General features: G+C 58.3%; 1 protein-coding gene and 1 long non-coding RNA gene across 2 annotated transcripts; one reads left to right on the top strand and one right to left on the bottom strand.

The window, feature by feature from the left end:
- Positions 1–1,646: 1,646 nt before the first annotated feature.
- Positions 1,647–19,981, top strand: ACE (angiotensin I converting enzyme). The gene is made up of 25 exons (XM_069786683.1): positions 1,647–2,010; positions 5,426–5,593; positions 7,006–7,093; positions 7,318–7,461; positions 7,708–7,899; positions 8,058–8,155; positions 8,690–8,862; positions 9,162–9,385; positions 10,828–10,972; positions 11,268–11,366; positions 11,600–11,722; positions 12,193–12,404; positions 12,934–13,070; positions 13,373–13,531; positions 13,924–14,011; positions 14,216–14,359; positions 14,585–14,776; positions 15,116–15,213; positions 15,508–15,680; positions 16,144–16,367; positions 16,600–16,744; positions 16,950–17,048; positions 17,470–17,592; positions 18,319–18,506; positions 18,788–19,981. Exons 1-25 carry the CDS (start codon positions 1,801–1,803, stop codon positions 18,982–18,984), a joined length of 3,843 nt encoding a protein of 1,280 aa, XP_069642784.1. The 5' UTR covers positions 1,647–1,800; the 3' UTR covers positions 18,985–19,981.
- Positions 19,982–20,087: 106 nt separating this feature from the next.
- Positions 20,088–27,170, bottom strand: LOC138686002 (uncharacterized). Its single transcript, XR_011325332.1, has 3 exons — positions 27,004–27,170; positions 24,930–25,116; positions 20,088–21,214 (listed from the first exon to the last, which is right to left on the bottom strand). It is a non-coding gene; the product is annotated as an uncharacterized lncRNA (long non-coding RNA).
- Positions 27,171–27,217: the final 47 nt, after the last annotated feature.

Below are 27,217 nucleotides of genomic sequence, written 5' to 3'. Positions count from 1 at the left end.
TGAGAGAACCTCTTGCCCAACACAAAGTCCCGCAGCAGCACCAGCCCCTCTTGCACCAGCCTTGGAAGATGCTCATGAGCAAAATGATGGAGAGCTGCCCTTCCCCTGCGGGGTCACCCATTGGAAACACCAACCTTGGAAAAGGCCTCCCTCACTGGGATTTCTGGATACCAGCACGATGCTGAGATTGCAGAGCCCGTTTTGGCTGTGCCGCTCACCCGAGGGCCCCACCAGTGTCAGAGGCTGCTCCGCAATGCCCCAAAACCGGGAAAACCCCTCCCCGGCACAGCTGGGAACAGAGGCTGGCGGGGCGCAGGAAATATCCATTCATCAGTGCTTGGTCACCAGCCAAACTGGAGCCAAACCAACCATTTTTTTCCAACTTCCCAGTAAACTGGAGTTTCTGGAGACCTGTGGGCGGTGGGGAAAGAGGTCAGCAAGGGGGGTTGCAGGCAGACGCTGGCTTTGCCACCGGCTCCGTGATGCCCGGGCTCACTGGCGGTGCCGGTGCTGTTTGCATGCTCATACAGGCTTGGGGTCAGGGGGATGAAGGATTTTGGGGTGCCCACATCTGCCAGTGCAGGTTGGGGGGGGCAGAGTGGGAAGCTGTGATTTGTGGAGGGAGGTCTAAGAGATATCAGAGGGTTGCAGGCTCCTAAAGGCTTTTTTGGTTTTTTGGGGGGGGGGAATGGCTCTGCACACCCTGTAGGGTCTCCAGCTCTGGCAGGAGGACCCGTCCCTTATCAAGGGACCACACTGTCCCCATGGGGTCACCCTGTGGGCTCACGCCCAGGGGCTGTGGCTGTGCTCAGCTGTTCTGCAGCACCCAGCAGGGCCAACAAGTCAAGGGGTTTCCCTCTGCCCCCTCCCAAAAAGCTGTCCCCTCTGTGGCAGGTGTCTCTTGTGTCCCCATGGGGTGGTGGCCCTGACGAGGGGTGATGGGCTCAACCAAGCCAGGGCCTAAGCTCAGCCTGGGAATGGCTCCCAGAGCTGGAGCCAAGCCTTGGGGGAAAGGGATTTAGTTAATTAAAAAGGAAAAAAAAAAAAGAGAGGAGCTATCAAGCTCACCGACATGGGTCTGGTTTTCATTCTGAAGGAACTTTTTGTTACTCATTTGTCATCAAGCCTAAATCCTCCAAGTCCAAAACATTTGGTGTGATGGGATGCGATTTCCTTCACCAGCAGCAGAAATACTCCGTTTCTCTGAAAAAACGAGGTTACGCTGGCGAGGGGGTTCACTTTGGCAAGAAGCAGCAGGAGATGGACCTTGGCTGCCCCCCAAGCAAACGCTTTCCCTTCTGCGCTCACCCTCGTGTCCCGCGGCGGGTGGCTGGGGCGCTGCCGAGGGGCGTTCACCGCGTGATGCCGGCGTGGGGAGGGGATGTCCTGCCAAGCACCGTGGTCCGGTTGAGCTGTATCCCCCTGCACCGAGCCGGCAGGGGACCGGGACCCTGCAGAACTGCCTCCCACCTCCACCCCAGCCTTTCTCCTCCTTTCTCTTTTTTTTCCACCTTTCCCTCAATTCTCCTCCATCTCCTTCCCCAGCCCCCTCCCAGCATGGCCAAACGCCAAAGGGACTTTGCACCCCAAGGCAGCGCTCGCTTCCCCGCTCCTTCCCGCAAGCCCGGGAGCTGCCGAAGGGAGAGCAAAATGCTCCGGTCTTATCTACGAGGGGAGGCAGGCTCGGTGGGCAGGGTTTGCGCGAAGGCTGCTGGCTTATAAGCAGCCGGCAGCGGAGGCAAAGCTATCTCGCAAGGCACCGAACGGGGCCCCCCCACTCCGTGCACCGCTCCTGCCGCGATGCCCCCGGTGCTGGGGCTGCTGCTGGGGCTGAGCCTGGTGGGTGCCCTTCAGCCCGGCCTCGAGCCCCTCCAGTATGAACCCACGGAGGAAGGGGCCATCCTCTTCGCCAGTGGCTACAACAGCTCGGCTGAGCTCGTCCTCTTCAAGAGCGTTTCGGCCAGCTGGGATTATTACACCAACCTGACGGAAGAAAACGCTGCTCTGCAGGTGGGTGGCGGGACGGGGGGGTGATGTCACTGCGGGGGTGTCCCCAACACCAGGGTTACTGGGGGCGGGGAGGGGGCTGGGGCACGGTGGGGACACTTGGCATGGTCCCCTTCCTCCCTGCGGGATCCTTTCTGGGCACCTCAGGATGGCAAACCAGGGCTGGGACTCGTAGTCCGGGAACCGCAGGGTTTTGCCCCAAATTGGTCCTCGGAGAGCTTCTGCACCGGAGTGACAGCCCCGGTCCTGGGACAGACCCCAGGTTATTTTTAGAGCTGGTCGCCTCCTTCAAGCACCTTCTATTTTCCTTTCCCACCTTCCCAGACTGGGGTCAGGTGTCAAGTGTCCTTGTCCCTGCCCAGTGCCACCACATCCCGGTGCTGTGCTATGCCAGAGCCCTGCCAAGTCCCGGTGCCGTGGGCTTTTTGTTTGGGGCGGACGCCGGGAGCCCAAAGTGCGCACAAGCGACGGGGTGGCATCAGGACAGAGGCTGCCACCCTTTCATCCCTGTGTCCCCAGCCCAGGGGATGAAGCCAGCTTCGGGAAAGCACTCCAGGCTACGGGGAATTAGCTATCAGCCCAGCTACGTGCCGGCAGAGTTCCAGCAGGGAGCAATGCTGTGTGCATCCCACAGGCATTTGCATGTTTTGCCTGGGATTAGCGTGTGTTTGGGCTGGATTTAGCGGGGCAGGGAGTTTGAGCAGCCCAGGAGCTGCTCTCGGTTGGGTGAGCTGCAGTACGGCCCCTGCCCGGCGTGGGCCAGGGAATCACGGTGCCTGGACAGGCTGCAGAGGTTTTCCCAGTTCTTGCGGTGCCCGGGGAGCTGCTGGCTGCCCCAGTACCAGGGGCACAGCCCCAGTTCAGGGACCCCAACATCAACCCCGCACCTCAAAGGCTGCCATACAGCCCCAAACCCCTCCGGATCCCCCAGGGATTGGGGGGAGCACAGCATGTCCCGCAGTAGGAAGGAAACGTGTCTTTCTGCGTAGGGGCAAGGTCGTGGCCAGGTCTGGTAGCTGCCAATATGGCAGGAGACCCGAGAGCGCCCAAATACCACTTCAGCCTTTTTTTTTTTTGGTGAGCTGACGCCATGTCTGGTTAGGCATCCGGTGTCTGCTGCAGGTATTTCAGTGGGGCTGGGGACTTTAGGGCAGTGCAGGAACATCCCAGCCACGCTGAGTCCAAGGTTAGGGCCAGGAAAGCACCTTTCATGGACTTTTCTCAGGAAGCATTTCCAGGCCAGCCTTCACCCTTTCCTGTGTTAATAAATGCCCGAGGATCACGACCAGGTGCTCTCTGCGATGTCAAAGCTCCCGAGCCAGCCCAGGATGAGGAGGGGATCCTGCCCCTGAGATCAGCCCACCGATGGGGCAGCAGGGAGGTGTGCGGCGGGACGGGGACGCACTGACTCCTCATGGGTTAACAGCTGGCCGGCACAACCCAAAAGGCTGAATTTAGGAGATCCCCTGGACCAGGAAAACCCCAGACACATCTATAACACCCGAGCCGGGCCACCATGGTGCAGGTTCCTCCAGGACCTACGATGAAGCAGCAGCCCCCAGCCATGCAGGGACAGACAGAGGGATGCTGGAATGACAGACAGAGGGATGCTGGAATGACAGACAGGGAGCCTGGCTGCCGGAGAGGGATATGTACCATCTCCTGCAAGCTGGAGCGCTGGGCAAGAGGATGGAGATGGTGTTTGGGGTTTGGGGGCTTCTCATGGGTGCAGGACTTCTCTGGGTGCCCAGGGCAGAGCAGCCCCAGCACCCTGGGCCACATCCTGTGCTGTTGAATCTTCACTGTGCAACCAGGAGCAGGGAGGGACTGGCGTAGGGGGTTTTGGGAGGGAGACTTGGGGGCTGTGGGCAGCCAGGGGCCTCTTAGCCCCCCCAGAGGGGCACCCCCCACCGAAAGAGCTCCCAGCTGTGGGGGCAAAGGGCCAGGGCTGGTGGGTACGGCTGTGGCGTGGGGGTCTTGGGCAGTGCCGCCAGCCTCGGCTCGCTCCGCCGGAGCTGTCAGGAGAGTTTAGGGTACGATTTGCCTGACCAAACACAGGCGCCTGTTCAAGGAGAAGATGAAACACAGCTGGACTCTGCTTCCTACAGCTCCCCCGGCTCCCCAGCCGGTAAAGATATCCCCCGTTTAGTGGGGTGATGCAAGAGCATCTTGCTCCAGTGCAGGGTGTCTGTGGGGCTGGTGGGAGGATCAGGGCCAGCTGGTACCCAGCGTGATGCTTTGGGTGCTGGGATGTCCGAGGGAGGTGGTGGGTGCCCAGCGGTGGACAGCCAGCGGCACCCAGCACTTTCAGCATCCCTGCCCCTGGGTCACCTGGCCATATGGGTGCCTGCCCCGGGCAGCTGCTAAACCTGCCGCACCGTAACTCCCTTCCCTCCCTAGTGCCAGCCGAGGGAACGTGAAGATTAAAATAAAACAAGCCAGGCTTGTTGAAGCCAGGCTAAAAATGCCAGGAATAACAACTAATGAGCTCCATAAATCATGGTGGGACAGCACCCAGACAGCAAACAGGCGCTCTGCACCTTCTCACTCCATCCTGTGCATCGCCCAAGCCGGGACACTCTTGAAAGGTCAATGTTTCCCAAAAATACAGCTGACACTGGCCAGGCTGGGATGCGACTGCCCACAATACACCCCATCCCAAAATCGTGGCCGCTGGCCACAGCTCCAGCTGCCTAAATAACCCCCCACAGTGCAGGCAGCTCCCGGCCATCCCACGGCCCTGGGAAGGGACGTCAGGGCTGGCAGGAGATGGGTAACAGGGAGAGACCCAAAACCAGGGTCTCGGTGCAAATGGGTGCCCCTCTGCAAGGTGAAACCCAGATGTGGCACTTCTAGGGCATGGGCTGCAGACAGCCAAAGGAGAAATGTATAGACCTAGCAAGGAGGTATAGGAAGGTGAAAAGTGAACGTGGCATCTTTGTAGCTTTCCTTTGGGCGTCTGCAAAGGTGAGAAACAGCAGGAATAGAAATAAAATGAAGCCAGGCTTCAAACCTCCTTCTGAAACTGGAGTCTGGCAGCTGCCAGAGCCAGCACAGGAGCACCTGGACACCCTGCCCACACGGCGTGGACACCCCTGTCCCAGCATCCCCACCCCATCCAGGCCACGACACCCCAGAGCCACCTCCAAAAACATCGGCAAAGGCCACCTTGGCGGGTGCTCGCCAGGAGCGCTGCAGGCGAGCGGGGGCTGCAGACATTGACATGTCGACTGGAAGCTGATGTCTCTATCTATGAATGTCACGGACCGGGGACAGCCCTGCTTGCCACCTCGTGTCCCATCCCCTCTGGCTCCCACAAACCCTCGTGGGTCTGAATCCAGCCCCCCCAAACTGTCGCCTGGGTGGTGGCATGTCCCAGGGCTGGTCCTGAGTCTCCATGTCCCCTCTTGACATGCAGGTCCAGGCATCGCTGGAGGAGCAAAACTTCATGGAGCTGTGGGGGAAGAAAGCCAAGGAGCTCTACGGCAGCATCTGGAGCAATTTCAGTGACCCGCAGCTGAGGAAAATCATTGGCTCCATCCAGACCCTGGGACCCTCCAACCTACCCCTGGAGAGGAGAGAGAAGGTAGGTGAGGTGCCAGCGAAGCCCTGGGCATTGCTGGGGTGCTGTGAACCCCCTTAAAGGGATGTTTCCCAAGCCCCCAGACTTTGTTGCTGGCCCATTGCCTCTCCCTTGCATTTTGGATGGTCTCTCTGGCCTCTGCACAGGGAAGACGATGATGGAGGGTGGAGATGGCGTGCTATCTCTGGGGAACGTGGGGTGCCTGCTTGCCCCGTTATCCAGCCCTAACCTCGTCTCAGAGCTATCCCAGTGGTAACTGGAGATTTCCTGCTTACACAGAGCAGTCCTGGGCGTCACCTGGAGACCAGCCAGGCTGTGTCCATGGCCGGGGGCCAGCTGGCTCGACCCCCCCACCCCGAGGTTCCTCAGGGATACTGAAAAGGAGGGCTCCTGAGCCACCTGGCTCCTGACCCCTCCCTGCGAGCCCAGAAATGCTGTGCCTTGGTGACACAGTTCCGTGCTGGGGACTTCAGGACATCCTGAGCATTTCCCATCATGGTCCTGAGCTTTCAGGGTAGTTTACCTAAACGCGACATGATTTCAATATCCACGCATGAAAATATTGCCCAGCCCAGGCTGACACTGGCAGCCAGTTGCCTCCGCATGAGCACGGGGACGCTGGCACTCCCATCCCCTCCATCCTGGCCCATGGCTCCCTGACAGCCCTCCCCACCAAAACCCTGGCAAAGCCCAGCGATACAACCCTTTCCAGAGAAGTGCTAGCCCTGGTTCCTTCCAGGAAACCCATCCCTGCCCTCTCCCAGATAACAGACATCACCACGTCTCCTCCCTGCACATCAGTCATTTCTCCCCTGTCCCCAGGCAGCTCCATCCCACAGCCACCACCGTCCCCTATCTCCATCTCCTCTTCCCAAGCCAGAGCAGAGAAATGGGAGCAGAGAGGGACAGAGAGGAGGAATTTCCTTCCCTGGGAATGGACTCCCCAGGCAGGTTCCAGGAAACCTCCTGTTGCTATTGTTTGCTGTTGTTGAAGTTCACAGAAATAAATCCCCCTCCTCCTCCTGCTTTTCTTATGGGGTTTTTTTCGTTTTGTTTTGTTTTACCCGCTTAGATAAACAGGCCGTGCCGCAGCCCTGCTGACAAAGAGTTTTATAAATAGTCCCGCTCCGGGACACCGTGAGCCCTCACGCCACATTTGAGGGGGGTTTGGCGAGCAGCTGTGCAGGGGTTGTCTATCCCAAAGAGCCTCCCTGCTCCCACCATGCAAAGAGTGTAAAACTCTGGGTGATAACATGCTTATCTCACCAAAAACGTGCTGGGTAAACACACCGATGTTCCTCCATATCCATCCAAACACACACACACACATGCTCCGGAGCTGGGAATTCTGTAGATCCCTCCTGAAGGGCCATTCCCATCCCCTTCCAGCCCCAGTGTCTTCTCCTTCCCCGCAGTACAACACCATCCTGAGCAACATGGACAAAATCTACTCCACGGCCAAGGTGTGCCTGACCAACAGTACCTGCTGGGAGCTGGAGCCAGGTATAGTCCTTGTCCCTCCACGCCTGCAGGGTGCTGAGCACCCTATGGCCATGAGTTTGTCCTGGTCCCCACATCCCCAGGAGGCTGGGGTTGGCAGGTCCCATCCATGTTCATCAGGGTTGTCCTGGGTCTGGCACAATGGTGGTGGCACCTCTGCAGAGCTGTGGTGGGATGTGACCTCCTCCTGCCCCTCTCTCATGTACTACTTGTCCCCTCTGTCCCAGACATCTCGGACATCATGGCCACCTCCCGCAGCTACAAGAAGCTGCTCTATGCCTGGGAGGGGTGGCATAATGCCGCAGGCAACCCGCTGCGTGCCAAGTACGAGGAGTTCGTGAAGCTGAGCAACGAGGCCTATCGGATGGATGGTATGAGCGGGATGGGGGGATGCAGGGGGTGGTCAGGGATCAGGGGTGGGAACTGGGGCAATGGGATGCCCTGCTGCTCTCCCCATCCCGCATGCAGCTGGGCATCCAACTTCCATTTCCCCGGTGCCAACACTTTGGAGAAGGGGCAAAAACCCTACTGCTGTCCCCGGGTCCCAGCTCTTGGGGCTGGGTCGGGAAGAAGCCAGCGGGGGCCAGTGCCGGGCGTCATCACTGCCTCCCTGGCAGGATTTGAGGACACGGGAAGCTACTGGCGCTCCTGGTACGACTCAGTCTCCTTCGAGGATGACCTGGAGCATCTCTACAACCAGCTGGAGCCACTCTACCTCAACCTGCACGCCTTCGTCCGGAGGAAGCTCTATGACTACTACGGCCCCAAATACATCAACCTGAAGGGTCCCATCCCCGCTCACCTCCTCGGTAAGAGGAGGGACCCTCCCAGCCTGTGCCCATGGGTGCTGGTGAGGACAGAGGGGCACACGCAGGGCCATAGTGGGACAGGGAGGTCCCAGTTGTCACTGTGTTTCTTTTCCTCCCGACCTACCACCAGGTCCGCTCCAGCTGTTTTCTCTCCTCAGGCAACATGTGGGCTCAGCAGTGGAACAACATCTATGACCTGATGGTCCCCTACCCTGGGAAGCCCAACCTTGACGTCACGAGCACCATGGTGCAGCAGGTAATGGACTGAGGGACTCACTGGTGGCACCAGGGGGACAAAAACAGGGGGTGCTGGCCAGGGCTTGCACATAACATTGACCCCACATGAGTGGTTTCTCATACCTCATAGGGGACAGCAGAAAAGCCATGTCTGGGAGGGGAAGGGATAAAGTAATGACCCCACTCCCCCTCTGACAATGACCAAAGAGGCAGTGGGTGGGCAAAGAGGAAGGACAGTGTGGTGGGACTGGTGCCAGTTCCCGGGTTGGGGGCTGTGTCCACACCATCACACAGCTCCAAGCCTTCCTGGGGCATCAGCCCTGCTCCCCTATTCTGTCCACGCTGGGTGTCAGCACCACTGTTCAGTGGTTCTTAGGAATGCTCACCCCATTTCTGGTGCCAGGGGTCCCCATCAGAGTGAGAGGGGCAGGACCCTGGTCCCTTAGAGGGGACCACCTCATCCCCATGGTGCTGGGAGAGCATCAGAGGCAATGATGTCCAGGGCATTGTCAGCCCCTTCCACAGTCGTAACCTACTGCCTGCTGCCCACCAGGGCTGGAATGCCATGCGCATGTTCCGGGTCTCAGAGGCGTTCTTCACCTCCCTGGGGCTGCTGGAGATGCCCCCTGAGTTTTGGGAGAAGTCCATGCTTGAGAAGCCAACGGATGGGCGGGAGGTTGTGTGTCACGCTTCAGCCTGGGACTTCTACAACCGCAAGGACTTCAGGTGCGTGGGGACATGCAGGGGCCCAGGACTTACAGGGCGGGTAAGTCCCTCCTCCATCCCCCTTGGTGGTCACCATTTTGGGTACCCCCAGCCTGTCCATGCAGCCCAATCTGTCACCTGCTGGGGTAAGGTCTTGGGGCACCACGCTGCCCTGCCTTCCCCTCCACTGGGTCTTTTCCCTTCCCCATGGGGTGCTGCCACCCTCTCAGGGACTCTGGAGGGTCCTTCCCATCGAGGGTCTGCACAGGCAGCCAGGGTCCCTCACCCAGCTCAGGCGATGCTCTGTTTCCACCCGGCAGGATCAAGCAGTGCACGACGGTGACCATGGAGCAGCTGTTCACAGTGCACCACGAGATGGGCCACGTCCAGTACTACCTGCAGTACAAGGACCAGCCCGTCTCCTTCCGCAGCGGGGCCAACCCTGGCTTCCATGAGGCCATCGGCGATGTCATGTCCCTGTCTGTCTCCACCCCCAGCCACCTCAAGAAAATTGGTCTCCTCAACAATGCCACTGAGGACACAGGTATGGCAGCCGCCCTCGGGAGCTGGATGGCCTGGAGGGCTTAGGCACTGCCCATGCACCAGGAAGGGTTTGGGACATGCCAGGGTGGGCTGCAGTCTGGCAACGCAGCCCAGAGCAGGCAAGACCCTATGGCTGGTTGTGTGCCTTTCACCCATGTCTGGTTCCATGCACAAATCCTTCTTGTCTCCATGGGTCCATGTAAGATCCATCTTGTCTCCATGGGTCCATGCATAACCCCTTCTTGGCTCCATGAGTCCATGTAGGACCCTTCATGGATCCATCCTCTTCACCCTCAAGGGCAGCAGGGATGCTCTCCAGAGCCTGTCTGTTCCCTTCCCTCTCCATCAGAGCCCCAAACCTGAAAGCAGCATCTCTGTGCTTGATCGGCTTTGACCTTTCCAGTGTTTCCCCTTCCCTCGCCAAGAAACATCCACCTCAGGAGCTCCCGGTGTAGCTCTGCGGAGGAGGCACTGAGCGCTTACGTGCGCAGTCATGAGGACAGTCAGTGGGTGACGTGTCTGCCTGCCAGCCGGCACAGTGGAGGAGGACTTGTCGCCGCAGGGCACTGCCCGGCTTGGCAAGAGTCTCTCCCCCCGCCCAACGTCTCTCAGCCGACACGTCAAAGCAGACGGCGGCAGAGGAAACCAAGCATTTGCAGACTCCTGCCGCAGGCAGCTGCTTTGCAGAGGAGGGACGGTCCTGGGATCCTCCTGCCTTGTCATTAAATACGTTTCATGACAGGGAAGCCATCGCAGCAGCCAAGAGCACTGGGCCAATGCTGCGTGAACACCACGGAGCAGATGGTCCCTGCCTCGAGGCATCGCTGCCCGACTAACCAGCCTTTGGCAGCCGTGCCACCATGGTGATGGCAGCCAGTAGACCCTCAGGGCAGTGCTGCCTACCCCTCTCTGACCCCACAGCTTCAGCTGGGTCTCCAGCGGGTCCTCCGCCAACCTTCTTTCCCTGGGTTTCCTCAAGGCAATGGGGAAAGATGTCAGATGTCATCATCCCCTGTGCTCCCCATGATATGGTGGTGCCTGTCCTAGAGTTGACTCTGGGTCTAAACCACAAGATCCTTTGCAGTGGTGTGACAGCCCTGCAGATCAAATTCCCTTCACCCTGAGGCCCCAGGGTAATTAGAACTACACTCAACAAAGACCTTCTCACTCTGAGAGCCAGGCTGGAAGTAAGGAGACACTGTGCTTGTCGCTCCCATTGTCCCCACTCAGTAAAAAGGCAGATGTTGCCCCAAGTAGGAGCCGTATCTAGAGAAACCTCCTGTATCCTACACAGCCTTCTCTAGGGACCAAAATTACATATTGAAATGCTGTCCTCATTTCTCATCCAGATCTGCTCACTCTCTTGCCCACAAAAAGTCTAGTGGCCATAGTACTGTCCAGCCATACTCCTTCCCAACCTGGTTCAGGCTCTGTTTCATGCAGAGAGCAACATCAACTATCTGCTGAAGATGGCCTTGGAGAAGATTGCTTTCCTACCCTTTGGCTACCTCATCGACCAGTGGCGCTGGAACGTGTTCAATGGCCGCACGCCCCCAAACCGTTACAACTATGACTGGTGGTATCTGAGGTAGAGGATAGTCACCAAGGGTGGATGGGGGTGTGGAAGCTGGGGAAGGAAAGGAAGGCAGGAAAGAAGAAAGGAAGGAAAAAAGGAAAAATTAGCCATGGAGATGGCTGGAGACCAATGGATAGATGGGTGGGTGGATGGACAGATGGGTGGGTGGATGGACAGATGGAAATACCTGGAAGCACACTCTAATTGTGCAGATTTCTTCAGCACTGTGCCTTCCTTTCCATTCCCTGCCTTGATTCTTCTGACTCCTTATTTCCATGCTCATGCTTTTGTTCTCTGTTGTCTACAGAACCAAATACCAGGGTATCTGTGCTCCGATTTCAAGGAACGAAAGCAACTTTGACCCTGGAGCAAAGTACCACATCCCTGGGAACACTCCTTACATCAGGTAGAGGAAGTGCTGGCAAGGGGACGGAGGCTTGGGGAGCAGAGGGAGTGGGAGCTCAGCTCTGTGGGCAGGGACTGGGACACGTTGCTCCTGCTCAAGACACAGAGACCATCCAATGCTTGGGACCACAAATGGTGGGAAGCTGACGTGCGGCTGGGTGCCTTCCCCCATGCCCTGGGACTTGTCTGCTTCCCTTTGTCCCCAGTGGTCACCTTTATGGCCTTCCTTGGCAGGTACTTTGTGAGCTTCATCCTCCAGTTCCAGTTTCACAAGGCGCTATGCCAGGCGGCCAACCACAGCGGTCCCCTGCACACCTGTGACATCTACATGTCCAAAGAGGCTGGAGCCAAACTCAGGTGGGAACAGAGGAGGGTTGGGACAATCGCCAGGGGCAGATGTGCGCGTGGAAGCTGATGGTGTGCAAAGGAAGAAAAGAAGAAAGGAAGGAAAAGTGGCTATGGAGGTGGCTGGAGAAATAGCTTTGCAGATGGATGGATGGAAATACATGGAAGCACTGGGGTAGGGTGGGTGGTCCTCACCAGAGTACTGCTATTGTCCGTGTGATGAGCTCCCACCCAGACAAGAGGTCACTAAAGCACATTTAGTTCCTATTGACTTCCTGGGGGTTAACAAATGCATGAGTATGTGATGGGGAGTCCTCAGTCCCCATATGCAGGACAGATGGGGGCTTCAGAGGAAGTTTCCAGTTTCACGTCCCACTCGGGAATAGCACCTTCAGCCCTTGTGATGCTGAGACACCACCACTGCTTTTCTGCCATCCATCCCCTGGCCTCATGCTGGCTTTTGCTGACCCGCTCCTCTGTAGGGAAGTGTTGAAAGCTGGGTCTTCCAAGTCGTGGCAGGAAATCTTGTTCAACCTCACTGGCACGGATAAGATGGACGCTGGGGCCCTCCTGGAGTACTTCAGCCCTGTCACCAACTGGCTTCAGGAGCAGAACAACAAGACAAATGAGGTGCTGGGCTGGCCTGAATTTGACTGGCGTCCCCCCATCCCTGAAGGCTACCCTGAAGGCATTGGTAAGGCTGCAGCTCAATCCTGGGTCTGGGGAGGGGCAGGAAGAGGTGTCCCGAGGGACATCATTAACCCTCAGGCAGGACAGTGCTGAGGAAGGTCTCTGCTGTGGGTGGAGGAGGTCTCCATGCCAGGAAGGAGAAAGAACCAGCTCCATGTTGTGGAGGAAGCAACTGCCATTAGCCAACCCCTTGACATACTGTTGTCTGAAGCTGTGGCCCTGCCACTGTAGCAATGCCACCAGCCATGGTGTGACAGGGCATCTGTTTTCAGCTGCATCCTTTCTGCTCACATGGGAGGGTCTAGGGCATGCAGCTTGTCCTGTTATCCCATCCTGTGCCCAATGGGACACCCCAGCAGTGCCCCTCCGCCCTCATTTCTTGGCTCAACCTGCTGCCAAGTTGTGGCATCCTTCAATGGACCTGCAGTTCTGGGAAAAGCTCAGCCATGGCTTCTCTATGGGGTTGTGCTCTTTCAAAGAGAAGGACTCTCCTGACCTTCCCCCCTCTTTCCCCCATTTATCTACTCCTCTAGACAAAATAGCAGATGAAGCACAAGCTAAAGCATTCTTGTCTGAGTACAACAGCACGGCCGAGGCAGTGTGGAACACCTACACTGAGGCATCCTGGGCCTACAACACCAACATCACCAACCACAACAAGGAGATCATGGTATGGGAACAATCCTGGGGCTGTGTGGGGAGAGGCAGCAGCCAAGGCAGGCAGTTGGTACCCAGGGCATGTTTCAGCTGAGCTCTGAAACCCAGGGCAGCCTCTGCCCCTAGCCAAAGGGTAATGTTCCCAACCAGGAGGTGCCTTTTCCATGAAAACCCTCGTTGTGCCATGAGGTAGCCACAAGGGCAGCCAGAGGGAGGTTGTCAGTCATGGCATGCCAGGTGGTGTTTCTAGGGATGGCTTGTGTCTCAGGGATGTCCTCAAAGTAACTCCTCTTCTGTCTCCTCCTGCCCTTGCAGCTGGACAAGAACTTGGCCATGTCTAAGCACACCCTTGAGTACGGCATGAGGGCCAGGCAGTTCGACCCCTCCGACTTCCAGGACCAAAGTGTCACGCGCATCCTCAAGAAGCTGAGTGTCATTGAGAGGGCAGCCCTGCCTGAGAATGAGCTGAAGGAGGTGAGCTGCAAGGGGACAGAGCAGGATGGGGTGTCCCTTGCCACTACCCTGTGTGGAGACACAGGCTTCTCCCAAACTTTAGGAAATGCCACTGGGCAGCCACCCCCTGCCCTTGAACGAGGTGATAGTTTGGTACCTTCTACACAAAGCCAAGGTCCTTGTCTCCAGGGTTTCCCACCCAAAGGTTGCCTATCCCAGGCTGCAGTGGGGCCTGGCTGCTTGGCACGTTGCTTGTTGGCCCCAGTCCCTCTTGTATTAACTCCACTTTGTCTCCATTTGGGGGCCTTGGAAGGGACCAGAGGAAAATACCTGAGAACATCTCAATGGGCTGTGACATTCTCCAAGAGCAAGAGCAAGGATAACCAGCTCACATGATCTGATTTTCTTTGCAGTATAACACCCTCCTCTCAGATATGGAGACCACGTACAGTGTAGCCAAGGTCTGCAGAGAGAACAAAACCTGTCACCCACTGGATCCTGGTAAGATCTGGCAGGGTGTGCAGTGAGTCATCTGCAACAAGCCCAGAAAGGAGGGAATTTTTTTAATATGGGCATGGAGAAAGGTCATGAAGGGGCCTTCCCCCTTCTCTGTGATGGCCCCTGAGCAGCACGTTGGGTCTAGCACCATTGCATCAGTCCAGCCCATCCAACAGCATCACTTTGGCTTCATTGCTCTCTCTTCAGACCTCACAGACATCATGGCCACCTCACGGGACTATGATGAGCTCCTCTTTGCCTGGAAGGGCTGGCGGGATGCTTCTGGGAAGAAGATCAAGAACAACTACAAGCGATATGTGGAACTGAGCAACAAGGCAGCCGTGCTCAATGGTCAGTGCCCCACTCCCTTAGAGACCCACCATGGTCTTAACCCCCTGTGAGCAGAGGATTGGGCTGATCGTCCAACTGAAGGTCAAAATCTTGAGGGTGTGGAGGTCCCACCAACTCCCATGAGATCCACTGTCTCATAGATATGGAGGGACTTGGGGTGTCTGATCAGTAAGACTTGCCCAAGAAGGGCAGTGTCTGACAGCTTCTGCTCTTGCCCTACCACAGGCTACACAGACAATGGGGCCTTCTGGAGATCCCTGTATGAGACACCCACCTTCGAGGAAGACCTGGAGAGGTTGTACCTGCAGCTGCAGCCCCTGTACCTCAACCTCCATGCCTACATACGCCGAGCCCTATACAAAAAGTATGGTGCAGAGCACATAAACCTGAAGGGTCCCATCCCTGCTCATCTGCTAGGTAAGGGCTCTGCTCGAGCAGAGCTGCGTCTCCCACCAGGCATAGTTTGCTCCAAGTCATGTCAAGAGTTGAGGCTGGTCTCTGTTCAGCTCTGGCCAAAGGGCCAAGGTCCCATGAGATGGGTCTGCAGAGGCCAGCCTGTCCCAGGGAAGGGCAACACACTCAGCATGACTTGACGTCTCCTGCACAGACAGGCTACTGCTTGCATCACCCTTGTGCAGGCAGGGCAGGGACGAGACAGGGTGATCCATCCTGTGCAGGAGTTGGGAGTAGCTGGTTGCCTTTGTTCTTCTCTCCCTGTCTCCCTCCTGCCATGGATTGTCCTCCTGTGCTTCCCAGGCAACATGTGGGCCCAGTCATGGTCCAATATTTTCGACCTGGTGATGCCTTACCCAGATGCCACCAAGGTGGATGCCACCCCGGCCATGAAACAACAGGTCAGTGCTTTTCCAGGCTGCTCTGGGCAAGCCCCTTGGGACCAGCACCCTTTGGCCGCTGTCACCACTCATGTTGCCAAATGTTCTGGTGCTGCCAAAAAACCTCCATGCCTCATCTGTATCCTCTACCCACCTGGCTATGCCAAGGGCTGGATCCAGCTCTAGCTGCCCCCAAAAGATCTCCCCTGCCCAGAGGAATAAGGCTGTCCCTGGCCTCTCATCCTTCCCACAAACCCAGCACCTCTAGCGTCCCCCATTGCCCCTCACCAGGTCCTCTGTCTGCTCTCTCCCCAGGGCTGGACACCCAAGAAGATGTTTCAAGAGTCGGACCGTTTCTTTACCTCTCTGGGCCTCATCCCCATGCCGCAGGAGTTCTGGGACAAGTCCATGATCGAGAAGCCGGCAGATGGGCGGGACGTGGTGTGTCACGCCTCAGCCTGGGACTTCTACAACCGCAAGGACTTCAGGTGCCCATGGGGAGCAAGTGGTGGCCCTAGCTGACGTGGTGCTGGGGCAGATAACAGTGACTTGGTAGAATATGGGCACGTGGCCTGATGCCACCACAGTGTCTCTTGCCCTATGGCTGTGGCAGCCCCACTCTGGTATTGCCACTGGTACCCAAGATGTGGGCATTGCTAGCAGGAGGCCCCATGGTGGATGGAGGGCAATCAATGCCTTCCCTGCCATGCAGAATAGAAAAGGCAGTGAACAGGGACAGGGAATGGGCAGGGGCAGCAGGAGATGCAGGAGAAAATAGAGAGACCAACCCAATTGAGTAGGACCAGCCCAGCCTGGCATCAGTTGCGGGGTGGGGGCATGTGGAAAGGGAGGCCAAAGGGAAAAAGAGCTCAAGAGGGTGTGATCGTTCCTGGAGATTTTCACCCCAGCACTGCCCTCTCTTCTCCCCGCAACCCACATGTCCCGGTCCAGGATCAAGCAGTGCACCGTGGTGAACATGGACGACCTAATCACAGTGCACCACGAGATGGGCCACGTCCAGTACTTCCTGCAGTACATGGACCAGCCCATCTCGTTCCGCGATGGGGCCAACCCTGGCTTCCATGAAGCCGTCGGGGATGTCATGGCTTTGTCCGTCTCTACCCCCAAGCACCTGCACAGCATCAATCTGCTGGACAAAGTCACGGACAACAAAGGTGAGCTGACAGGGGAGCACCACACGGCAAAGGTGGGGGTGTTGCTGGGGGCAGCTGGAAATGCAGAGGGTCAGGATGGGCTGGGCAGGGTGGAAGGGACATGCATGGTGGATTTGTATGCATGGAGGGGACAGGATCTGGTGAGGACACCCTGCTCTTGGGCAGAATGACCCATACAGGGTGGAGAGGTGGGTACAGCATTGCCTTGCTCACACCTTCCCACCTTGGGCAGAAAGTGACATTAACTACCTGATGAGCATTGCCCTGGACAAAATCGCCTTCCTGCCCTTCGGGTACCTCATGGACCAGTGGCGCTGGAAGGTGTTTGATGGGCGGATCAAGGAGGACGAGTACAACCAGCAGTGGTGGAACCTCAGGTGTGCTTGAATTCAGACCCCTCTTTGGTGCAAGGGCCTTGGCCATCATCCTGCTGGGTGTTTTCTCCCTGTGGTCCAGTTGGCTGCAATGGGACACAATGGGATACATAACCCCTCACACTGTCCTGACACCCTGCTGTGTCCCCTCCCAGCTTACCCCAGCTTCTCCTCCCCATGCTGGGCTAACTCTCCCTCTCTGGCCCAGGATGAAGTACCAGGGCTTGTGCCCACCAGCACCAAGGTCTGAAGATGACTTTGACCCTGGGGCAAAGTTTCACATCCCTGCCAACGTCCCCTACATCAGGTAAGCAAGCAGGACTGGGGCAGGAGGGACACCACTTGGACACAGAAGCAGGACCTCCAGTTCAGATGCCAGTGATGGCACCTTGTTTCATGGCTGGTGGGATGCTTGGTGGTACCACCCTGAGGGTGCTGGGAAGCTCTGGGGACCGTGACAGAACCTGGGAGAGGAAGGCTGGATTTGGGGGAATTTCTCCCTATCTGAGGAGGATGGGCTCATCCACCCAGGCAGCCATAAAACACATGTTAAAGGAGAAATGCCATCAGCAGATTGGACTGAGTTGATGCAGGTGGAGCTCCAAAGCCAGTGATGCTCCTCCAGACCGGGAGGGTACAACCGGGGGATGAGGGAGGCCACATCGTCTCTTGCACAGCCACTAGTAGGGTCCATTCCCATGTCCTCACCCCTCTCCACCCCCCACCAGGTACTTTGTCAGCTTTGTGATCCAGTTCCAGTTCCACCAGGCGCTCTGTGCGGCAGCCAAGCACACGGGTCCCCTGCACAAGTGTGACATCTACCAGTCCAAGGAGGCTGGGAAGATCTTGGGGTAGGTGTGTGGGCAGGGCAAAGACAAGACATTGATGCCCCCAAAAACCTTAAAGCCAGCCTCCTAAAGACAGGAGGCAGCGCAGCCCCTGGTCATCCATCCCCTCCCTGCCCCAGCATGGGATGCTCTGCTCCACGGCCCTGGGGTGGGGGCAGGAGGGACCCCAGCCAGGGGCACCTTGGGCTGGGTGCTGGGGCTGTGATTGCAAAAGCAGCCACTAGATGGTAGCTGGGACCCTGGCAGGTGGAAGTCTCCCTCCGTCCTCCTCCTTCTCCTCCTCCTCCTCCTCCGCCTCCTCTTCCTCCTCCTCCTCCTCCTCCTCCTCCTCCTCCTCCGCCCCCTGTTCCTTAGGGAAAACAACCTCTTGCTTCAAGAAAAGCACCTGCAAAGTTAACTCTTTCACCCAGGAACTGCTCTGCATCAGGCTGGATTCACTGGAGGGCTTTAATCCATGCAACCCCTGCCCGCCCCCCCCGCCTTGCCCCAGACAAAACCTCCTTCCCTGTGCCCTGGGCTGGCAGTCCTGCAGTGCTGGGGGCACACACTGTACCCAGGGCTGCTGATAGCAAGAGGCCCAAACCCTGGGGAAAAGGGAAGGGCTGGTGGCCAAGAGTGCGATGGGGAACCTACTGGGACTGGTGGCCGAGAGGATGATGGGGAGCCCACTGGGACTGGTGGCCGAGAGGATGATGGGGAACCCACTGGAGCTGTTTTCTCCTGCCACAGGGAGGCCCTGAAGCTGGGTTTCAGCAAGCCGTGGCCCAAAGCCATGGAGGTTATTACTGGGCAGCCCAACATGTCAGCTGATGCCCTGATGAGCTACTTTGAGCCGCTCATGACATGGCTGGTGGAGGAGAACAAGAAGAACGGGGAGGTCCTGGGCTGGCCTGAGTACAGCTGGACTCCTTACACAGGTATACAGGGCTCAGCCAAGCACAGCAGGTCCATGATGGGGCAGAGCTCAGCCCTCACCAGGGCCAGGATGAGGCATGTGGAAGAGATGGAGTTGTCTTGGTGCCCCTTGGCCACTCCAAAAACCACAGGGTGTTTGGATGCTTTTCCCTGATTTCCCATGGAGCTGAGTCTAAATGGGACAGGGCATCCAAGATACCAGCAAAGGGGGAGCTGGTGACTCAACACACCCCAGCCCAGAGCCACCGGTACCAACCATGTCCCTCATTTCTCCATTTTCCAGCCACTCCAGCCCAAGCCAGCGCCAGCCAAACTGATTTCCTGGGCATGTCCCTGGCCAGCAATCAAGCCTCAGCAGGTGCCTGGGTCCTGCTCGCCCTGGCACTCGTCTTCCTAATCACCACCATCTTCTTGGGTGTCAAGTTCTTCTCAACCAGGAGAAAGGCCTTCAAATCCAGCTCAGAAATGGAACTGAAATAAGACAGCCATCAGCAGGGGAGCACGGACAGGGTGCAGGCATGGGCATTTCGCCACGCTGGCAGCTATGCCATGGGCACATTTGCCAATGAAGCCATGGGTTTCCACGGCCCAGTACTCCTCTCTCCAATCAGGTCAGAGGTTTTTTTCCACTATGCAAGAGCCAAAGCAGAAAAGAGCTATTTATTTGTCAAGGTATGCATCAGGGGAAAGAGAAATTTGGGCACCGGCAGGCACGGAGCTGCCCCTGCACCCAGGGCTAGGAGCCGGTCCAGTCTGGGCACCCACCAGCCATCTCCAACCCATGGGCAAAGCCACAGAGACTTCAAGTGACAGAGGGCAGTTTGGGGAGAGACAGAACACATTCCCACCCCCAGTTTGCCTCTTGCCAGGCTGTTCGCTTGCATGGATGAAAAATAAACCCATGTCTTGCCACCCTCAGAACAGCAGCTCGGCTCCTTCTTTCAGGTGGGCTGGGATCTCAGTGGGACAGGGCTCTCAAGCAGGAGAGCTGCCACCCCAACCCAGTGCAAATACAAATCCCTGGGGACCAGCCTGGCTTTGGGGCAACACACCTGCAGCACCCAACCTCCCCATCACGAAAGCTCAGCATCCCCTTGCAGCATCTCCATCCTCCCCTAACCCATGGCTCCCATCGCAGCTGACAGCTCATGGGTTCACCATGGAGCACGTGCCTAAGGAAGGGGCTGAATCAGGGCCATAAATCCCCAAAGTCCAGGCCTGAACCGTTCAAAAGGTTGCGGGGTCACCAAGCCCAAGCTGGGACAGGGCTGAAGCTCGTGACTGCTGTGGCTCCAGCACAGGAATGACATGCCTTTACATAAGAGCCGGGGGGTCTCCGAGGTCAGTGATCACCTCCCACCCTCCAGCTCCTGATTATCTTGGGATCAGCCGTGCTTGAGGCTTCCCCCCCACGCTCCCCCCTGCCTTGTCTTTCTTCTGCTTCTGTAAATAAAACTTCGTATTTGTTCTGCAGTGATTAGGTGCAAAACTAATCCCAGGCTGGGGATTATTGCAGCCTTAAAGAGCTGTGATCTGCTGCAGCCCGGAGCAGCAGGGGAAATGAGGGGATCTAGGATGATCCACCCGTTCCCCTCCTATCTGATGGCCTCTGCCCTCGGTCATGACTTGCATGGGGAAACTGAGGCCCGGGAGAGGTTCACTGCGCCCGGGAGAGGAGCAGAAGGCAGGTGTCTGCCTGCCCACGCTCAGGTTTTTGTTTGCTTTCAGTCCTCCTCCGAGCACAGCATGCCCACGAGGAGGTGAAACCCCAACAGCTCATCTTTCTGCCACGATCCTCAGACCCAGGGAGCAGCCGCCCCAGATGCCTGCACTCACCCTGTGTCCTTCCCACGGCCACATCCTGATGCGTCTGTTTTATATCCCGGCACACCAGGCACCGTCCTCACCCCCCTTCCCAGCAGTGCAATGCTTACGGAGCAGAGACCTGGCACGGTGAGAGCTGGGTTTGGAGCCAAGTGTATTTTCAGCCTAGGAAAGCAGGCTGGTGCAGGTGTGCTCCATCCAGCTCAGCTCCTCACTGGTAATTTTGAGCCCCCTGGCTCCTTTCTGCCCCATCAGTGGAAGAAAAGAGGTCTCCAACATTATCAAGATCCTACACATTTCATGAAAATTGCTTCCTGGAGGGGAAAAAAAAAAAAAGAGCCACACCGAACACTCCCACTCAGGAACTGCAACACAAGCTCAGCCCTAATTAGACATCAGAGAATCCACATAAGAGCTAACTCTGTCCTGGAATGGACACTGGACAAGGGTTGGTGAAGGGTGCACTGAGCTGCGGCCTCCTGCTCAAGAGACAGATAGACAACCCAAGCCCCCAGTCCATCCAGAAGACAGGGGTGGACACCAGGTCACCTTCAACACAGGTTCAAGGTCCACCCAGGAGATGGGGCTGGACACAAGGTTATGCCCAGCCCAGCCCAGGGGGAGGCTCAAGGTCCCACCTTGAGCTTAAATGAAGCTCCTAGGCCATGGGGAGGGGGGGGGGGGTCCAAGTGAAGCTTTTCAGGGCAATGAAGGGCTGCTGGTGCCCTGAGGGCTCTGCCAAGCCGGCAGCAATGTTTTACAAGATACCTTTAAACCGAGGATGATTTCCCTTCCCCGTTGCAATAACATCTGGAGAGATTTTGCTGCCTTCTGGCTCCCGCATCATGCTTTCTGCTGAAATTAGGAGGCTTAGTGAAATTACTCCCTAAGGAGGAAAAAAAAAAAAAGAAAAAAACAAAAACATAAAAGCAGAAAAAAGGAGATTCCCCCCTCAATTCATATAACTCCTTGATGGGGAGCTCAGGAAGCAGCAGGTACCCCAGGCTTGCAGGGGGCTGCCCTGCACCACCCTGCCTGTGCACAAGGCTCTCAGAAAGGAGATTTGCTTTAAAATCACAGGAATTCAAAGCAAGAAACACCTTGGGTTCCCTTTGCCAGCTCAGGCACCCTTTGGGTGCTGCAGAAACCCAATTTCCATTTTTTTTTTTCGGTTCATTATCTGCTGCAGGAAGGTGGCTGGGGGGGGTTCCCACACCCTGCGGCCCCTTGGTGCTGGCGCGGGCCCAGCCAAGCCAGGTCTATTCTTAGGCGGCGGGTGGCCGGGCAGGAGCAGGCAGGGTGCACGGGGCCGCGTTCCTCGCATTCCCCTTCCCCGGGGACAAGGAGCGCCTGGAAATATGCAGCTAGAGCTTGGCAGCATCCAGGGGCCATCAGCGGGGGCCATCCCGGGCAGGGGAGATGGGGGAAGGCAGTGGGGTGGGGGTCCCAGGGGACAGCAGAAGTGTCACAGGGACGTGGTGAGCCATGGTGGGGACTGGGGACTTCCATGGATTCAGCCCCCATCCTTCCCTCCCTGCTGCTTGAGAAGGGCTGAGGGGGGTAAAGGTGAATTTGGGGGTGAGGGACAAGTGGGTCACCCCAAAGTCATCCCCCCCCAAGCAAGCTCAGACTCCCCCCAGCCCCATGGCTTAGCTAGAATTCCCTACCAAGGGGGACAGAGGCCAGGTCCAGCCCAGATGACACCCTCACTCTCCTGATGTCCCCTCCATCCCGCATGGATGCCACCCACGCCTGTGGACGCATGGCACTGGGCACCCAGCTGGGTCCCACACTCACCAGGGGATGCACCCAGGGGTGCGAGCTGGGCTGACCCCCTCCCCAGCCCCACAGAGACCCCAACCTGCACGGGCAGCATCCCCCCATCCCACTTCCCTGGGATGCCTCAGCAGCAGGATCCCAAAACAGGTTCTGCCCATGTCCCCATGCTGGTGGGGACCATCCCCACCTCTCAGGGGCTCCCACTCGAGCCGACACAGTCCTTGAGCCGACACAGCCCTCAAGCCGAGGTCTCGCAGGCGGCGGGGAGAGAATTGCCGCAGACTGAAAGTGCTGCAGCCCCGAATGACGGGGGAGCATGTGGCCAAGCCCTTGGCACTCGGCTCCTCTCCCCCCATGCCCAGGAGGGTTTCCAGCCAAACAGACCCGCTCCAGCCGCTGCCAGCACCCCCCTCCCGTGGCCGCATCCTGCCCTCCCCGGCCTTCCCTGCAGCATTGCCGTGAGTTATTGCAGCTGCCTGCTTGCCCCATCCATCCTCCCGGCCCCAAGGACTGCGGGTGAGTCACGAGCCTGCCCCGTGCCTCAGTTTCCCCTGCTGTGTGGCAAGGACGGGCAAGATGCCGGTGTGGCTGCTGTGAACCAAGAATGCCACATCCCGGAGCAGAGTCCCGGCAGCTTTTCCTGCCACTTCTGAGTGGGAAGTGGCTCTTGTCGGGAAACAACATCCGTGACTTGGTTTAATGTCACCGAGTCCTTCCCAGGTTTGCAGCCTCCCACTGGGCCTCCCCTGAGATGGCGTGGTAGAAAGCCCCGGCTGATGAGGGTTAATTTTGGCTGCACATTTAACCATTGTTTGTTTTGGGTGGGTTTTTTTTTATGCTTGGCAAAGAAACAGTGCAGTGGTGAAAGCCTGGAAAAATACGTCAGGATTTGGAGTGGTGGGGTGGAGGAGGGAGCCAGGATAAGGAGCATCCTTCCCCCTGCAAAATCCATTTACAGCCCAAATTCCTCCCTCCCCTGTCACATCCCTGGAGCATCTTCCAAAAGTGAAGGGCAAAGCAGGGGCATGAACCGTGCCAGACAGCCAGGACACCTGAGCCTGTCTGGGGACAGCCCTGGTGGCTGCAAGCAGCTTTGGGGACCGCGAGAGCCCCGTCTCTCCCTTGCCGGCTGTGTTTGCAGTGTGGCTCTAATTACAGAAATGTAGAGAAATGCCGTCTCTGGTTGGCAAACATTTCTCCTGGCAAGTGCCAGCCAGCAGCTGCCGTGCTGGGATTCGAGTGGGTGCCCGTCCCCTCCATCCCACACCTCCCACCCCAAATCCTCACCCCATTTCACAGCTGTACCCCCTCACCCGACGTGCCTGTGCCTGCCCGGGGCAGCCCCTTGCCGGGTAGGTGATAATTTCCTGCACAAATTATAATTCCCTGCACTCTCAGGTGGCTCCTTACAGACTTGTGCTGCAGGAGCGGGGAGGGGGAGGACACCCTTGAGAAGCACCCAGGTCTCCTTTGCCCTGGAAATTGGGTGGTTTCCCACTGATTTCCCAGGATGTGGGAAGGAATGAAAGAAGGGGAAAGGAGCAAAACCTCAAAAACACTGGAGGAGGAGGAGAGGAAAGAACTGAGCAAAGGGAGGAGGAGGAGAAGAGCAGGGCAGGGAGAGAGAGGATTACTGCTTGGTTGAATTAGAGGGAGCCCTTCAGCTGCCTTGAACAGCAGGAGTATTTGCCCAGAGACCCCAATTCTTCCTATTTGGGATAAAATGTAAGCACAGGATTAACTGCAAGCATATGCTTAAGACCCAGGGAATTGAAAGAAGTCTGGGCATAAAGTGCTCCAAGGAGGGCAGGGAGGCAGGTCATGGACCAGCAGCCTCATGGATGATCCGGCTCTGTAGGGATGCACTGGAAGGACTGGGAGAACCGTGGGGGGATTGGAAGAGCCATGGGGGCACTGGGAGGCTCCTGGAGCTTAGTCAATAATAATGTGAAAGGGAATGACATGACCCAGCTCCATCAGCGAGGGCTGTATGGGTAAGAGAGGCTCTTCCATCAGCCATGTGATGGGATGAGACTCCCTGGCAAGAGAAAGGGGGATCAAAGTGGCCCCACTGCCATGCCTAGAGCAGGACAAGCCTTCCTGGGGTCACTCCACAGATCCAGCCCTGGCAGAGGGGCTGGGGAGACCGGGGCTGTGCCCTGCCCCATGCCCAAAGCCCCGCTGGTCCCCCTGCACTCCCCTCTGCGGACCTGCTCCCCGTTGGGGAGGGCTGTGAGCCGACACGTGCCTTTATCATCAGACACATCCATGTCCACGTGACGTGTCCATGAACATCCCGGACTGATTTATGGGATGAGAGGAGGGCAGGAGGCCAACCTTAAATCCTGACTGCCTGGTGATTAATAATCATAATTATGATCATATTAGCTGTAGTAATAATAGTTTGCTTTCCCTTGCAGAACTGGTCATCCAGGAATCTCAGAGCGGTTTCACAAGGCCGAGTGACCAGCGTCCCTATTTTCTAGCGAGGAAATTGCGGCACAGAGCTGTCTCCCTCGAGTCACCCCGTATATCAACAAGAAAACAGAGAAGGCAGGAGCCTGGACTCTGTGTCCCTCTCCCTCCCCCATGCTATTAAGCTGCATCTGTGTAATATAGAGCAAAACATCCTCCACGACTCGCAGTAAATCACGGCGGAGGCAGTGTGCAGAGTGGATGGGGGGAGATAATGGGTTTTTCACCCTCTTCAACAATAGAACAAGTTTTTCTCCACTGGGGAAGACTGACTTCTATGAGGGACGGAGATAAAAGCACCACCAGGGCTCTCAAATGGCCCTGAAAGGGCACCTGCCTTTACTCACCCACTTGCATTGCTGGCCCAGGGACAGGAGGCAACTCCAGCAGGCAACGCTGTGGGTCAAGTGCCCCATGGGCACGGCCTGGTCCCCATGTGTAGTGCTGAGGTGCACTGGAATATTAATTGAAAACCCCAGCAAAACACTCCAGCTGATGATAATGGACCATAATCCTCTTAGACCAATTTCATGCCTGAAAAATCATGCATAACAAAATAATAATAGAAAGCCCCTCAGTGGACACTGTCCTTAGCAGTGGGCCCGGGAGAAGAGGGCTGGCCAGAAGGGATTTCTCGGGAAGGAAAGGGAGCTGGTCTCCTTGGCCTTCACCCCTGAGGAGCACAGAGAGGTGGGCAGGAGAAGACCTGAACTTGGGGCTAGGTCTGAACATCTGCTCTAGCAGGGCAGCATCGCCGTGGGACCCCTAAGTCCCCCAGAGACCTGGGTACCCACCGGGACCCCAGTACCCAACGGACCCCTGGGACCTTCTGTGACCCCAGAACCCCAGGACCCTCCATGTCCCCCAGGCACCCTCCGTGCTCTCAGACCGCCATGCCAGCTAACACCCCCCCTCCCATGCCAAGCCCCCCACCATACAAGCAGCCAGACCCCCCCCCACCTCCCGCCCGGCCCTTCAGCACCGCCGCGAGTGGACAGCGCCGGGCGCGGGGCCCCGCCCGGCCCGCGGCACCCGACCCCCCCCGGCACCCCGGGACCCCCCCGGGAACACCCGGACCTCCTCCCCGCCACCCCGAGACCCCCCCCCCCGGGAACACCCAGGCCTCCTCCTCGGCACCCCCCAGCACCCCGGCTCTGCACCCCCTCTTCCGTGCCCCTGCGCCCCATCTTTCTCCCCCGGCACCCCTTACTCTGCCCCCCCCCGTGCCTACCGGCACCCTCTCCCCTGCTGCACCCCTGCACCCCCTCTCCGCACCCTGCACCCCTCAGCACCTTCTCCTCTGCTTCTGCACCCTTGCACCCACAGACATGCCCCCCCCCCAACACCTGCACCCACCGGCACCCCCTCCTCTGCCTCTGCACCCCCTCCTCCGCCCCTCCACCCCCCCACCCCCCCCTGCACCTTAGCACCACCTGCACGCCCCCCCTCCACCCACCACCCCCTGCACCGCGGCATCCCCTCCTCTGCCACCCCCGGCACTCCAGCGCCCTCCATCACACCCTCCTCCACCCCCCCCTGCACCCCACCACCACCCTCCTTCGCCATCCCCACCCACCCCCAGCTCCCAGCACCCCCCAGCACCTCCTCCCCCAGCACCCCTCTCCAGCACCCCAGCACCCCATTCCTTCACCACCCCCTTCTCCAGCGCCCCAGCACCCTTCACCTGCACTCCCACCAAGCCCCCCCCATCCCCAGCGCATCCTCCTGTCCCAACACCCCAATCCTCCAGCACCCCCTGCCCCAGCCCCCAAGGACCCCACCACCACCCCCCCAGAACCCCCAGACCCCAAGAACCCCACCTCCACCCCCCCTCACCCCCTGCCCCAGCCCCCCAAGGACCTCACCTCCACCCCCCCAAGAACCCCCAGACCCCAAGAACCCCACCTCCACCCCCCATCACCCCCTGCCCCAGGTCCCCAAGGACCTCACCTCCACCCCCCCAAGAACCCCCAGCCCCCCAAGAACCCCACCTCCAGCTCCCTACCACCCCCTGCCCCAGCTCCCCAAGGACCTCACCTCCACCCCCCCAAGAACCCCCAGCCCCCCAAGAACCCCACCTCCAGCTCCCTACCACCCCCTGCCCCAGCTCCCCAAGGACCTCACCTCCACCCCCCCAAGAACCCCCAGCCCCCCAAGAACCCCACCTCCAGCTCCCTACCACCCCCTGCCCCAGCTCCCCAAGGACCTCACCTCCACCCCCCCAAGAACCCCCAGCCCCCCAAGAACCCCACCTCCAGCACCCCCAGCACCCACCTGCTCCCTCCCTCCCCCCCCCCCCGCTCCGCCCCGGAGCACCCCCAGTCTGCGGGGCCGGTGCCAGGCGGTGCCGTGCCCGGTACCGGTACCGCGGGATGCCGGGGGGTACCGGGGAGACCCGGGGGAATCCGGGGGGGGTCCCACCTCCCCGGCCGACAGCTGTTGCTGCTTCCAGCTCCCCCCGAGCCTCCTGCGGGCCGGGGCAGCGGTGACTAAGCACTTTGGGGATTTCTACTCTTATTATTTTCTTCTATTATTTTCTCCCTCTTTCAAGCGGGTCCACCCCCCCCACCCCCACCCCCACCTTCCTCCACCCCCCCACCTTCCCCCTCCCTTCCCCACCCCTCCCCTCCTCCTC

The sequence above is a fragment of the Haliaeetus albicilla genome, chromosome 7 (genome assembly GCF_947461875.1).
Source record: "Haliaeetus albicilla chromosome 7, bHalAlb1.1, whole genome shotgun sequence".
NCBI classification, from domain to species: Eukaryota; Metazoa; Chordata; class Aves; order Accipitriformes; family Accipitridae; genus Haliaeetus; species Haliaeetus albicilla.
This window is presented reverse-complemented; position numbering and strand designations above follow the sequence as displayed.

Bases quoted from the DNA above. Each gene is read 5' to 3' on its own strand.
- ACE (XM_069786683.1), top strand. From the start codon at position 1,801: ATGCCCCCGGTGCTGGGGCTGCTGCTGGGGCTGAGCCTGGTGGGTGCC. The intron at 8,156-8,689 runs GTAATGGACTGA...GCTGCCCACCAG, and splicing joins CGAGCACCATGGTGCAGCAG to GGCTGGAATGCCATGCGCAT. The intron at 8,863-9,161 runs GTGCGTGGGGAC...TCCACCCGGCAG, and splicing joins TACAACCGCAAGGACTTCAG to GATCAAGCAGTGCACGACGG.